The sequence below is a fragment of the Leuciscus leuciscus genome (assembly GCF_965113295.1).
Source record: "Leuciscus leuciscus genome assembly, chromosome: 7".
NCBI classification, from domain to species: domain Eukaryota; kingdom Metazoa; phylum Chordata; class Actinopteri; order Cypriniformes; family Leuciscidae; genus Leuciscus; species Leuciscus leuciscus.
In genome coordinates, this window is record NC_138731.1 from 15,934,178 (window position 1) to 15,949,664 (window position 15,487).

The 15,487-nt window shown below is 32.3% G+C and overlaps 1 protein-coding gene across 5 annotated transcripts; it reads left to right on the top strand.

The window, feature by feature from the left end:
• The first annotated feature begins 2,305 nt into the window (after positions 1-2,305).
• Positions 2,306-15,383, top strand: scel (sciellin). Of its 5 annotated transcripts, none has more exons than XM_082175041.1 (35): positions 2,308-2,446; positions 3,913-3,960; positions 4,356-4,464; positions 4,642-4,704; positions 4,809-4,898; positions 5,841-5,873; positions 6,141-6,185; positions 6,272-6,331; positions 6,457-6,537; positions 6,811-6,864; positions 7,378-7,407; positions 7,491-7,568; positions 7,660-7,731; positions 7,905-7,958; positions 9,080-9,109; positions 9,232-9,294; positions 9,406-9,459; positions 9,655-9,684; positions 9,797-9,859; positions 9,971-10,024; positions 11,173-11,202; positions 11,326-11,388; positions 11,962-12,015; positions 12,703-12,732; positions 12,835-12,897; positions 13,009-13,062; positions 13,442-13,471; positions 13,561-13,632; positions 13,724-13,795; positions 14,023-14,079; positions 14,165-14,224; positions 14,317-14,385; positions 14,466-14,574; positions 14,826-14,928; positions 15,023-15,383. In XM_082175041.1, exons 2-35 carry the CDS (start codon positions 3,921-3,923, stop codon positions 15,037-15,039), a joined length of 1,986 nt encoding a protein of 661 aa, XP_082031167.1. In that variant the 5' UTR covers positions 2,308-2,446; positions 3,913-3,920; the 3' UTR covers positions 15,040-15,383. The 5 variants fall into 5 exon arrangements, with proteins under 5 accessions (XP_082031170.1, XP_082031171.1, XP_082031167.1 ...); XM_082175042.1 differs by having other exon boundaries at positions 2,309-2,446; positions 7,497-7,568; XM_082175044.1 differs by lacking the exons at positions 12,835-12,897; positions 13,009-13,062; positions 13,442-13,471 and having other exon boundaries at positions 2,306-2,446.
• Positions 15,384-15,487: the final 104 nt, after the last annotated feature.

Below are 15,487 nucleotides of genomic sequence, written 5' to 3' on the forward strand. Positions count from 1 at the left end.
TAAGACTGGCCAAACACCACAGAAAACACTCAAAAAAACAAGCTGTTGAACGAATTTAATTACAGTTTTTCTCAGTCGCTTTGGTGCATTTCTCACATCACTATTTGCATTTGCACAACAGTTAGTTCAACCTCCACAACATTTAGTCATTTGTGCACATCATAGTAGCAGTTTCTCATTCCTTCCAACAAATTGCAAATGCTTTTGGACATGCATCAATTGCTTTCATACAACTCTCTGCTGTTTTATAACATTATCATTTGCTTATGTCATGTCAGTCAAAATTAAATATACTTGTGAATGCTGAATAGTCATTCCATATAAACTCATAGTCCTCATTTCATTGCTTGAGTCATTACATACAAAAATTTTGAACTAGTAGTCAAAATCTGTCAAGCTAATTTTACACATTTTTTTAAACCTTTTTTTTTTTTCTGAAAATGTCTCCTAAATTGAACAATTTCTCTCAGGTGAATCTCAGCTTTCACTGATGAGAAGGGGTGTGTGAAGCATTAGTTGCAACCAATGTTCACTTCCAATATGTACTGCAATATTGTTTACAGTTTACAACTACCCAAAGGGAGTTTATGTTTGTTGTAAATAAGGGTGTATTTTTTCTTTCGCACAGTGCTGTGAACAAATTAGAATAGCAAAGAGCATATGCAGTAAAAATGTGAAACATACATATTCAGTGTCTTGTACTCAGTTACCTCACTAAATACAGTAATGTGTAACTTTACTGTATTTTTCAAATGGCTGTGCAAATAGTGGTGTCTTGAGCATTTTCAGGTAGTGTCACCAAGATCTGACTTTTTTGCATTGGAAAGCATTTACAGAGTAAACTGTCATAATGAAAACATGACAAAGCCATTTGACTATCTTGTTCATAAACAATGGTGTCAGGACTTTTCATCTTGATGACACTGACACTTTCATTGACATGAATACTTGCTTTTGAGGAATGAGTTATCCATTTTGAGCAAGTGACACGCAAGTGACACGCTGCAAGCAGGTTTTCAACTTTTGCAGTTTTTACTACCGGTAATTGTTTTGAGAACTGCATTAACTGTTGTGCAAATGTAAATAGTGATGTGAGAAATGCACCAAAGCGACTGAGAAAAACTGTAAATTAAGGAAAACTTTTCCACAAAACTGAATTAAATTTTTCCAACAAAATCATTTTTTTTAATGATTTGTTTTGATCTTGTTGTATGAACTTAAAATAATTTAGTCAAGACTACTAAAAAATTGTGTCAGTCCTAGATAAAGTTTTGCAATGCCTAAGAGAGAAAATTTTGTCAGATTACCATGCTTAATTTTTGTCCTGACAATAAAACTGCCATCATTATAATTTTAGCTAACTTGACTCTACAGTTACTTTATCAAAAGTGAAATACTTGTTTTATTACAAAGTAACAATAAATATTAGTTATGTAGGTGTAAGCATGAGGTTTGATGCATATACTGTATAGTGAGTGCCCACAACACAGTGACCACTCTTATGCATAATGGTAACCACAAAAATCTAATTTTTTAAAAACTTTGTACTTTTGTAAAAACATTACAGAAAGTCCTCTAAGATTCTAACATAACTGAACATTAAAAACTAAAATTAACTAACAACATCTTTCCATTTAATGATTTTTTTTAAAACAATTAAATCCCTACATTTACCCTCCTAATGCAGTCCCTTGCAAAGCATTCTGGGAACTATAGATCCACTGTAGTTAGTTGTCAACAAAAATTATTCATGTTTTCACACAAATGAATTAAGTAAACTTAAGTTTTAAATATATTAGGTTGATTGAACAAAATGTTAAAAAAAAAATCTTGTCACTTTAGTTTATTTTGATTAATTAAATTTAACAAGAGGTAACAATTCATTTTTTGAGTGAACCTTTACGACATAACTCTGACTTTCACAGTTGCTAAAAGGTTTTGACACAGACTTTTAAGAAGTAATAATAAATAATAATGATTTTGCACACCTGCTAACAGTTAAGGCTCTGAATAGTTTTATAAAGTTACAGTTCTGAACTACAACAATTGCTGGCAAAATATGTAACTAAATAAAATAAATAAACATTTAGAATGGCAGACTTTTGAACTTTTAAACCTTAAGAACAACACCCCAAACAGTCTTATCTTGACATTGAAGGTTGTAATGGCGGCTTTCGCATAGTTTCCTAAGACAGACAATTGGCTATGTCCCAATGACATTCATTACTTAGTGCCTTTTCATCATACCCAGCTGACCTCATAAAACACACCCCTACTGTAAACTACGTTGCTGTGCTGACAGTTCAGGTTCAGTTGCTCTCGTCTGAAGCCACACCTTTCACTGGTCCTTCCCTACCCATGTCAAATATGTAAGAGGGAAAGAGCAGTAAACGGTATATTATTCTCATCAGAACTCTATCACATCCTGCGCACCTGAAATACCAAGGTATGATTGTACACACTATAGGTGTTTCTCTCGATTCTATTCTAGTTATATATGTCAATCATTTTCATGGTTAATATTTTTATCCTTTTTGTTTCTAAAATCAAAGGGGTTTTATGTTAACATTGTGATCTTACTAAAACATCTTAATTCAGTTGGATTCTCTTGGCATATGGATTTATGTACACAATGTGAACAGTAAATTAAATCTTGTGTTGAGTATTTCGCAGGGCACTTTACTAAAACAGTGTTCAATGTCAAGGTGGATTTGAAGACCATGACATTGTCTCAGATTATTGCATAAACAGGGACAGTGGTTTTCTGCTCAAATAAGAAGTCAAATCTACACAGAAGTTTAGTAGTACCTGGTCAAATATTTTACTTAAACAAAAATGCAGTAAAAACAGGAATATGAAATGTCATTTATTTCTGAGATGGTAAAGCTGAATTTTGTTTATTAAAGTATTAATTTCTATATATTTTAATCTTACCTTGAATGTTTGAATGGTTAAAATGTTAAGCAGCAAAAAAAATTTCAACATTGATAATAATAATATAAAGAAAGGTTTGCTGAGTAGCAAATGCAGAATGATTTATTTAGTTATTCAGTATGTGACTATATGCTGAAAATTCAGCTTTGCATCACAGGAAAAAAAAATTACATTTAAAGATATATTTAAATAGAAAACAGTTATTTTATAATATTTCAAAATATTACTGTTTTTACTGTATTTTTGTTTGACGTGTTTAATGTTTTGGTTGTTTTGTTTTGGTCAACTTTGGTTGACAGGTCTGTGTGTGTAGATATACAGAATATTATTGTTGTTGAAAAATATTATGCATACATCTATGACTAACTTTTAGAGACTACACTATATATAGTGTATACACTATATATAGTTTAGTCTCTACACGCATAATATATATATATAAATAATTGTTAAAGAGCTGTTTAAAATTGTTATAAGTGTGTAGCATGTCCATGAGTAAAAAGTATTTAATGTCAGCTACCCAAATATGAAGCAAATATAAAAATATTCCCCCCCAAACACACACTTTTTACAATTATAACCTTGCTAAATAAAATCCATCGAAACCTCTCAGCTGATATTGTTAATTGCAATACATCTGACGTTTCTTTTCAAAACATGAGAATGTTGCCATGGATTCAGTGGCAGGTGTTTGAAGGGTGTGTCTCTACAGGGATCAGGACAGACTAGTTTTGGGTGTATCCAGGGAGGTATGAAGTGAAAGGACAATGCTACATCAAAACTAGGAATGGAATGTACTAACCGTAAATTGTGAAATTATGCCTTTTATGAACATGATGCTGCATTGACATACTCAATATGTCTTTTCTGGTCGCACCATCTTGTGGATAGTAGCCTATTAGTATGTATGATATATGCAGAAGTGACTATACTGTATCCACTGCAAACATAATAATGTGTTTCAATTCCATCTTACAGCGTAAACCATGTCTTTCACTGGAAAACCATACAGTAAAGTCCAAACAGGTGAGAAGATGCATTAAAATGACATCTTTATTCGACAATCCACTTTAGACATTATACTAACTATAAGTAACTTTGCAACTACTTGTCAACTAGCAGTCATTGGAGTATTAGTAGAATGTCTGCTTAATATCTGATAACACTTTATTGTGATGCTCCCCAACAGATATTCAACTGACTATATGTAACTTTGCAACTACATGTCAACTTATTCTATACTAACCCGAACCCTAAAACCAACAGTATGCAACACTACTAATACTCAAATGAGAGTTAGTTGACATGTAGTTGCAAAGTTACTTACAGTTAGTAGAATGTCAAAAGGTGACCATCGAAGTGAAGTAACCCATGTACATCCATAATCAAGTTATTTGCCTAATACTTTTCGTTGAAAACAGGTACGACTTCAAGTTCTTCTAAAGCAGTAGAGGACAGCAAAAAGAAAGCATCCCTGCTGAAGGACAATAGCTGGATCAGGGCAAATGTGAACGAGGACAAGCAAGTCGAGTGAGTCTTCAACACATTCATCAATGGACAGCAAACTAGATAGATACAACATGTTTAACACCTCTCCTCTGTAATATGGTTGTAAATCTTTCAGATGCTTTTTGTCAATGGGATTTATGTGTGTCTGACAGACTAAACAGCTGATGAGATGAATTTGTGTTTCCCATTTCCCAACAGAAACGACCCGAACTTTGGCAAAACTGTTCTGAGCCGTTACAAGTCCAATGAAAATCTTGTCAGGTAGTCTAGTTAATCTCGTCTTAATGCTTTTGTGTATATCCCACGTGTTGACATCATTTTTATTTTTTTATATGAATATGAGATCCTTCTTTTTTTTCACAAAGCCCTCAAGATAAAACTAGCAAAACCGAGAGCAAAACCACCACCGTCACCACTTCACCAGGAGGTACCTCTGTCCAAGCTCTCTCTAAAAGGTAAAGCACTGCTGAAGACGCACTTATCACTTTCATACAGTACATTAAACACATTACAGAGTTTACAAATGTGCATTTGAATTACACATAACAATACTCACTCTTATGGAAGCCCATCAGCGACACATAAGAAAAAAACAAGCATGCTACGGTAAATCATAATTTTGATATAAAAGTTATAATTATGAGCTAAAAAGTCACAATTATGAGATACTAAGTAGAAATTATGAAACAATTCATATGACTTAAGTTGAAATCATGACATAAAATGTTGATAATGATGCAAAAAGTCAGTTATGACAAAAAGTCAAAATTATGAGATAAAAAAGCCATAGTTATAACAAAATGTCATAATAATGACAAAATATCTATATCTTTTTAACTCATTATTATGACTTAAGGCCCATTCACACCAAGGACGATAACTAGAATAATAAGTTAACGATAAAGATGTTCTAAAAATCTTTCTAAATGTAAAAGAATTGCAGAGTCATGACCACAACTATTGATAACGGCACAGAGAAACATTATCGTTGGAATCACTTTACGAAAGTTTTTTCATTAATTTTTTATAGCTGATGAACGATAAAAACACTGACAGCCAATCAGAATCCTTCCTGCGATATTGTCCGGTGATGTGGACTCTAATATAGTTATCGTTATAGTTATCGCTCTTGGTGTGAACATGCCTTTAGGCTCTCATAATTTCTATTTTAATGACTAAAGCTCTCATGATTTCTACTTTTATGAATTAATATCTCATAATGTAGATAATGTCATAATTTTCACAAAACTTTTATGTCATAATTATGATTTACCAAAACATTTTTTTTTTCTTTCTTATGTGTGGAAGAAATGGGCTTCCATGATATGGTGCTTTGTAAAAAGTTTATGTGATAAAATTTGATCAAAGAGTCTTACGTGATTGTTTTCACTGTGCAGATTTGGCAGCCAGGACAAGCTGAATGAAACCAGGTAAAATATATACATAAATCACAACTTTCAACTGTTAATGTTTAAATCTGTCTCTCTACTTAATTTAGAAAAATAATGAAGTGTAAAATACAACAATAATACGTACTACAGTACAATAATGCTTAATCTGTTGAAGAACATGGATTTACATTTACAATATGATTAGTCACCCATGTTTGCTGTATTTAAAACCTGTCTGTAAGCCAAACATGCTGGGAATTTCAAACATTTTAAGAGCTCAATCATCTTTTCAACCCAACCCTACAGAACCATAGGAACTAAATCAACCGTGAGAACACAGCCCAGGACAAGGTAATGCCTCTGAGACACACCTGGTTAAATGAATGATTGAATGAATGAAGACTAGCTTCTAACAAAACTGATGATTGCTCTTTCAGCACTTCTACAACAACAATCAATGGTTCAAAGATTACCGAGACAACGGTTACCACTACCAAGTAAGATACTGAGAGGATATCAAAATTGCAGATCTATCATAACTATTTCACACTCTTTACTTGCATGTTATGAATGATAAGGTCAGCTTTGACTATTCTAAACTGTGTTGTCTTCTTATCCTCAGGCAGGATGTAGTGAAATCATTTACCAAGTCTGAAAGTATCACTGATAAAGACCTGGCAGCTTTAAAGACCAAGACTTCTGGGTAAATCATGCATTTGATGTTTGATTTTTTTGTTGCATATAACAAAATATTAAAGCAACTTTGATATTCAAATTCATGCTTTTCGCACAAATAAAAAAACAAAAACATTTATTTTGGTTGTAAATTATAAAATAATAGATACACTGCTCAAAATTAAGATGATTTGGTCTATGTTATATAATTTAATGATATTCATATCCAGTTGTGCCTTGAGTGTGCAATACTTTTCATGGTCTCTGTATGTCTCACTGCACATGTTATATGTTCCTAAAGTGACTACAAGACTGAGGTTATTACTGTGAAGTCATCAAAGGAAACTGTTGATGGGTGAGTGACAGATTATATAGGAGAAACACAATCATATAATTCAATTAATCTTAGCTTATTTACTTTATTTGTGACCCTGGATCACAAAACCAGTCACAAGTCGCACGGGTATATTTGTGGCAATAGCCAACAATACATTGTATGGGTCAAAATTATCACATTTTCTTTTATGCCAAAAATCATTAGGATATTAAGTAAAGATCATGTTCCATGAAGATATTTTGTAAATTTCCTACTGTAAATATATAAAACATTTATTTTTGTGAGTGAATGCAGCACAATCGCCAACATAAATGGATAACTTTAAAGGAAATTTTCTCAATGTTTCGATTTTTTTGCACCCTCAGATTCCAGATTTACAAATATCTCAGCCAAATATCGTCCTACATCTATGGAAAGCTTATTTATTCAGGTTTCGCTGTCTCTAAACAGTGACCCATGTGGCTGGTTTTGTGGTCCAGGGTCACATTTTTGGTTTGTATTAACATTAAATCTATAATATGTTTTATCTAGACCCACTTCACCTCTCAAGACCACCACTAGGTACAGTAACCACAGCCTTGCTCACAGATTGCTGACTAACCTGAAATAATGAGGCTGCTCTATTAACCTCGTTTTTATTTCAATTCTAGCATCAAAACCTACACCAAGGAGGATGTTTCACCAGCTAAAACATCATCATATTCTCTCCGATCCACAAAGAGGTGAGATCCTTAAAGATAATTCCAAGTAAACGCCTGTAAATGATTTTCACTCACTGTAAGACAAAGAACATCACTAAATGCTTTTCTACAGCACTGAGGATCAACTGTCTGACACTCTCATACCAACGCCAGTCAAGTCAGCATACACAAAACCTGATAGCAGGTATGTGGCATTTTCACTTTTATGAACTAAACAGCTTAAACAACATCCTATTCATTTAATTTTAATCAGAATATCAACCTCATCACGCCACAAGATTCTGTAGTCCAACAACTGATATTAAAAGATCTAGTGTTTATTGCAGAAAATAATGCACTTGTTATGTGACTCTAAAGTGACTACAAGACTGAGGTGGTTACTGTGAAGTCATCAAAGAGCATCATTGATGTGTGAGTGTCATAGATCAGTTCTTCTCAGCTGAAGGGTCACAACCCACAAATGATGGACAGTGGGGGAAAACGTGCTAAATGCAACCTTCAACTTTCAGCCTTGTGAAAAATAAGTGTGCTTAATTGTATTCAATGTGCACTTTAAATACTTTAAAGTATAGTAAGTACTTAGAATCTTAAAAGTATATTTAAAAAAATTTACTTGAAGATAATATAATATTAATGAATTAAAAAGCCACTTATTCGAAGAGAGTATACTTTTTTATTAGAGTGAAAAATTGATTTTTCAAAGAGTGTCTTAACACACATAATTAAACCTTTAAAAAGTGCACTTTGTAATAGTGTCAAATGAAAGTTTTACTTTAAAGTACATTTTAAATCATGATTTAATAATCTTTTGTCATTCTTTAAAACTTCAACTTCATTGTTTCAAACATGCAATTACAAATTTAAAGACATGGCATTCAAATTTCAATAGAAATGACATTAAAGTATATTTTAGTTTACCAAATACTTTTCAGTACATTCGGCAGTGCCCGTTAGCCATATTTCAAATACTGTTATGAAATTACATATAAAGATGTACTGAAGTCCTATGTAAAAAAAACGACTGTAAAGTTCAGCTAATAGCATCGAGTATAATTTTAAATTAGAATAAATTTTTATTTATTATATATTTCACTTAACATGCATTTAAGTGTCTGAAAACATTACGTTCAGTTCGCTCTCAAGTAAATTCTTTTAAGTATTGTTTATGTAATCAGTAATCTTCTTGTTCACAAGGGCAAGCATAAATAAAATTGCAAATACATTTTCCATTGTTAGAAACCAAAATGGTCAAATGTTTTAGCTTATGTAATGTTATTAAAAAACTTTTCATATTGTTGGGCCTATACAGTTATTAATAATAATGAATTTCAGTGTTTGATTTTAAGGACATTTTTGTGTACTGTTAAACAATAATCTATTTCGGTATACTGTGTCGTGTCACTGCGTGTGTGTAAAATCTGTATAATCTGATATGATCTCATAATTACATTATTATCTTTTGTGTGTGTGTGTGTGATTGTTTTTAATTTTATGTGTATATTAACACTGAAACTATAATTCATTTTGTCTAGACCAACTTCACCTCTCAAGACCACCTCAAGGTACAGTAAACACAGCATTGCTGACTAACCAAAAAAAAAAAAAAAACATGGATCAAGATGGCTGATGGCTAACCTGAAAAATGTGGGTTCTCTCTTAAACCTTTTAACAATTTCATTCACAGCGTTAAAACCTACACCAAGGAGGATGTTTCCCCAGCTAAAACAACATCATACTCCACGAAGAGGTGAGAACTTGAATTGTTATATTTATTACAAAAAATAATGCAGTGTTAGGAACTGATCTTTCATTTAGAGACTGAAATGTTGCTCATTGTAAATGTTATGTGTCTCTAAAGTGACTACAAGACTGAGGTGGTTACTGTGAAGTCATCAAAGGACATCATTGATGTGTGAGTGTCATAAATCAGTTCAGTCACGACCCAAAAATCTCTTGCATGTCTATTTTTGCATATTGTTTGACCTATACAGTTTGTGGTAAAAGTAATAAACTTGGACGTTTGATTTTAAGGGTATTTTGTCCTAAACCCTTTTGTTTGTTTTTTTGTGTATGTATTAAAATAAAATCTATAATTCATTTTGTTTAGACCAACTTCACCTCTCAAGACCACCTCAAGGTACAGTAAACACAGCATTGCTGACTAACCAGAAGAAAACATGGATCCAGATTGCTGACTAACCTGAAAAATGTGTCTTCTCTTTTAAATCTTTTAACAATTTCATTCACAGCATCAAAACCTACACCAAGGAGGATGTTTCACCAGCTAAAACAACATCATACTCCACAAAGAGGTGAGAACTTGAATTGTTATATTTATTGCAAAAAATAATGCAGTGTTAGGAACTGATCTTTCATTTAGAGACTGAAATGTTGCTCATTGTAAATGTTATGTGTCTCTAAAGTGACTACAAGACTGAGGTGGTTACTGTGAAGTCATCAAAGGACATCATTGATGTGTGAGTGTCATAGATCAGTTCTTCTCAACTGAAGGGTCACGACTTACAAATCTCCTACATGTCTATCCTGATAGGTCACTGACAACACAGACAAAACAATACTAAATGAAAATAATAAAATGCGGCTAACCATAAAATCACTCACAGGTAGAATAGCAAAATAAATAGGTTTAATCAAATTTTAAAAGGGAGGAGAAAAGCTTCCGATATCTTTTGTCAACATTCTCAATTTTCGAACAAATATCTACGTATCCCTTATGAAAAAAGAGCAATGTTTATGGAAATCATATACTTTAAAAGTATAAACTTGTGTTGACTGTTTTCAGACAATTAATTGCGTGTTAATGGCAATTTAATGAAAATGCATACTTAATTTATATTAAATGCAATTAACTGAAATTAAGAGTATTTTTTGACCCACGCAGGACTTGAGTACATCTTATGTAATTGCAAATCCAGTTAAAGTGTATTGTCGAATGTACTTGTATGTCATGTATTTAAATATATTTGTAATTACACATTTGTAATGATGAAGTTACAATTTAGTAAGTTTCAAATATTAACTTTAAATGTAATATCAAATAATACATTACAGTTCAAATTATAAGTACTTTACATGAGCTTTAGTATGTTAGTCAACACATCAAAAAAGAAAAGTTTAGTTCTTTAAAACATGACAATATTATGAGAACATAATGATTTAAAATATACTTTAAAGTAAATATATTTATTTGACATTACTACAAAGTGCACTTTTTAAAAGTGCACATAAGTGTGTTAAGAAGCAGTCATGAAAGGACATCTAAGTGGTGTTTTATTTCATTCATTTTTATATTATCTGAAAGTACAGTTTTTTTAAATATACTTAAGATTTTAAGTACAAGTGCACATTCATTACAATAATTCACACTTCTTTTTCACAAGGGTAATGTTAGATGTTTTTGCATATTGTTTGGAATATACAGTTTATGGTAAAAGTAATAAACTTCTGTGTTTGACTTTTAAGGATATTCTGTCCTAAACCACTGTAGTAGAATGTAAAATTTAACCAACTAAATTTCAAAACAATCTCTTAATTCAGTTGCTGTTGTGTTTTTGTTGTGTTTTGTGTGTTTATTTAACTCAAACCTGTAATTCATTTTGTCTAGACCAACTTCACCTGTCAAGACCACCTCAAGGTACAGTAAACACAGCATTGCTGACTAACCAGAAAAAAACAAAAAAACATGGATCAAGATGGCTGACGGCTAACCTGAAAAATGTGTCTTCTCTCTTAAACCTTTTAACAATTTCATTCACAGCATTAAAACCTACACCAAGGAGGATGTTTCCCCAGCTAAAACAACATCATACTCCACAAAGAGGTGAGAACCTGAAATATTGTTCACATCACAATTGTAATATTTATTGTAGTAGGGATGCAGCGATATGAACATTTTGGCTGATACGATAATTGTTTATACTTGAAAGCCGATAACCGATATATTGGCCGATAAATCTAAATCCAAATTTTTATATAATTTTTGAGAGACTGATTACAAAAACAAACGTCTCATCATTAAGAGCCATGTCCCAAGCACACAATTATAATGTTTTCGTTGTAATTTCATGTTGCTTATACGACAGACTTGCACATGTTGCACTTAACTGTATTTTCCTTTTTTAAAGTGATTCCAGTCATATTTCAAGCAATTCAAAACCATCATGGCGCACATTGCGTATCTGAAGTGTTTCAGCTGAAGGAAAAAATTAATAAAACAATTATCGGCTTTAATATATCGGCCAAAATTTCAACTTTAAAAATCGCCTTATACGGATATGGTGGCCGATATATCGGGCATCCCTACTTTATTGCAAAAAATAATGCAGTGCAAGGAACTGATCTTTCATTTAGAGACTGAAATGTTGCTCATTGTAAATGTTATGTGTCTCTAAAGTGACTACAAGACTGAGGTGGTTACTGTGAAGTCATCAAAGGACATCATTGATGTGTGAGTGTCATAGATCAGTTCTTCTCAACTGAAGGGTCACGACTTACAAATCTCTTGAGTACATCTTTTGTAATTTCAAATATAGTTAGTGTATTGCCGAATGTACTTGTATGTCATGTATTTAAATATATTTGCAATTACACATTTGTAATGATGAAGTTACAATTAAGTAATGTCAAATAATCCACTACAGTTAAAATTATAATCAGTTACTTTACATGAGCTTTAGTATGTTAGTCAATACATCAAAATAAGTGTTCTTTAAACTTATAACAAGATTATTCAAACATAATGATTTAAAATAGACTTTAAAGGAAAGCTTTTTCATTTGACATTATTACAAAGTGCTATTTTTTTTAAAGTGCACATAAGTGTGTTAAGAGACAGTCATGAAAGTACATCTAAGTGGTGTTTATTTATTTCATTGATTTTATATTATCTGAAAGTACAGTTTAAAAAAAAAAAACATACTTGAAGATTTGAAGTGCACATTCAATACAATAAACAATAAAACAACTTTTTTGACAAGGGTAATGTTACTATTTTTGCATATTGTTTGGCCTATACAGTTTGTGGTAAAAGTAATAAACTTGGATGTTTGATTTTAAGGGTATTTTGTCCTAAACCCTTTTTTTTTTTTTTTTTTTTTTATGTATTAAAATCAAATCTATAATTCATTTTGTTTAGACCAACTTCACCTCTCAAGACCACCTCAAGGTACAGTAAACACAGCATTGCTGACTAACCAGAAAAAACATGGATCCAGATTGCTGACTAAATGTGTCTTCTCTCTTAACCTTTTAACAATTTCATTCACAGCATTAAAACCTACACCAAGGAGGATGTTTCACCAGCTAAAACAACATCATACTCCACAAAGAGGTGAGAACTTAAATTGTTATATTTATTGCAAAAAATAATGCAATGTTAGGAACTGATCTTTCATTTAGAGACTGAAATGTTGCTCATTGTAAATGTTATGTGACTCTAAAGTGACTACAAGACTGAGGTGGTTACTGTGAAGTCATCAAAGGACATCATTGATGTGTGAGTGTCATAGATCAGTTCTTCTCAACTGAAGGGTCACGACTTACAAATCTCCTACATGTCTATCCTGATAGGTCACTGACAACACAGACAAAACAATACTAAATGAAAATAATAAAATGCAACTAACCATATAATCATGCATAGATAGAATAGCAAAATATATAGGCCTCCTATATCTTTTGTCAGAATTCTCAGTTTTCCTACAAATGTCTATGTATCCCTTGTGGGAAAAAAGAAAAAAAAATATATACTTTGTTCATTATATGATTTTAAGGATATTTTGAATAATTTAACAATATCTTAATTCAGTTACTGTTGTTGTTTTTTGCTGTTTTGTGAGCGTATTAAACTATATCCTTTCATTCTTTTTATCTAGACCCACTTCACCTCTCAAGACCACCACTAGGTACAGTAACCACAGCCTTGCTCACAGATTGCTGACTAACCTGAAATAATGAGGCTGCTCTATTAACCTCGTTTTTATTTCAATTCTAGCATCAAAACCTACACCAAGGAGGATGTTTCACCAGCTAAAACATCATCATATTCTCTCCGATCCACAAAGAGGTGAGATCCTTAAAGATAATTCCAAGTAATCGCCTGTAAATGCTTTTCACTCACTGTAAGACAAAGAACATCACTAAATGCTTTTCTACAGCACTGAGGATCAACTGTTTGACACCCTCATACCAACATCAATCAAGTCAACCTACACAAAACATGATGACAGGTATGTAGCATTTGCATATTTATAAGGTGTGAACCCATTTTTGGCGAGTTTGACATTTGCCTTGGCTTTTAAGTAGATTAACCAGTCTTATGACTACCAGGATAAAAACACAAAAGCAGGAGCTCATTTGTGTTTAGACTCTTTGTCAGAGCTCACAACTTTACATTAGAGCTTCACTCTCCGTGCAGTAGTGTTTATTTTATCATGGATTTTTATCGTACCTACAGTCACGAGGATGTATCGGTCTCCAAAACCATCCGAACTGTGTATTCAACAAATGACAGGTAGGATGGTATTTCTTATTTAAGCATCTTTGCCTAATACGTTATTTGTTGTTTATTACACTTCTCTATCTTTTTAAATGCATAGAAATGAGTGGAGTACTGTCACAAGTCCTTCTTACACCAGATCATCATTCATAGAGAGCAGGTTCGACAGATGTCTTGTCAGTTTAACATTACAAGAATTACTGATTAGATTTGATGGGGTTTGTAGACTCAGTCATGTCATTTTGTCATCAGGCCCGCTGATTACCTGTCTGACTCCCTCACATCAAAAACCTCTACAACTGTGTACACAACACCGGAAAGGTATGGAAATGGAATTGAATTATGCCAGAGTTTGATGCCATGTATCGTGCACATGTGAAATGCTTTTCACTTTATTGCAGGACAGTGAGTTCAAAGGACATTTGCACATACTGCCAAAAAAACATGTTCACAGATGAAAAGATGATTCTGGATGACATGAATATAAACTGTCATGCACGTTGTTTCAAGGTTCGTTTTTTTTTACTTATATTAAGCATATTAAAAATATCAATATTTATGAAAATGATATGAATGGAATATGGAATATGAAAGTTTTAATATTATTAATGAAATGTCTTAAAAAATATATATTGTTACTTATCAACTAAAATGGTTTTCATAATTATTTTCTAAAAATTATATTAATTCAAGAATTTATAAAGATTTTTTATTCAAGAAAAATTATTTTAAAAGAGTATTATTATTATTTGGATTATTAGTGTGGGGTGTGTAATTCGTCTCTGGGACACCTGAAGGCCGGGGACAGCTTATGGGTCTACCGTCGTGCAATTTACTGTGAGAGTTGCTTTGGTGTCACTAGGGGTAAGAAGACTATACACTCTACTATATATTTTTTTCAGTATTCTGAAACATACCATCAATATACTTGCTAAATAAATAAAACGTTGTTTTACAGGCAAATGGATCAGCTGAGACTACATTTACCATCCATTAAGTGATGTTAAGAGAGAGACGGCAAATGAACTAGCCTTTACCAAAACTTTCCCATAGCTCTGATTTGGACTCGGGTATTTGAAGTGCTTTTTTGGTGGTGGACTTATGTCTGATTATAGACTTTGGGGCATTTAATAATTGCATTGATTGCTATACTTCCCTGATGATGTGACAAGCATCTAATTACTAAAATAAGAAGAATATTTTAAAATAAGAATAATCATATGCTCGTATGTGATAATACATGTTTTACTTTGTGTTTTAGAGTTGCTTTATTGTACTTTTTTGTCAATATTGTTATATTAAAGAATTATAAGCTATGATGATAAGAATCTGTAATTTCTCCTGAGTTTTCATCTGATTGTTTTTATTGTTCAGATCTGGTTGAGCGTCATTCCAGAGTATAGGCATGCAGTACCTTTCACTG

Excerpts from the sequence above, each read along its gene's own strand:
- scel (XM_082175041.1), top strand. The coding sequence starts at position 3,921 with ATGTCTTTCACTGGAAAACCATACAGTAAAGTCCAAACAG. Across the intron at positions 11,203-11,325 it reads CCTGTCAAGACCACCTCAAG|CATTAAAACCTACACCAAGG; the intron begins GTACAGTAAACA and ends TTTCATTCACAG. Across the intron at positions 14,386-14,465 it reads GTGTACACAACACCGGAAAG|GACAGTGAGTTCAAAGGACA; the intron begins GTATGGAAATGG and ends ACTTTATTGCAG.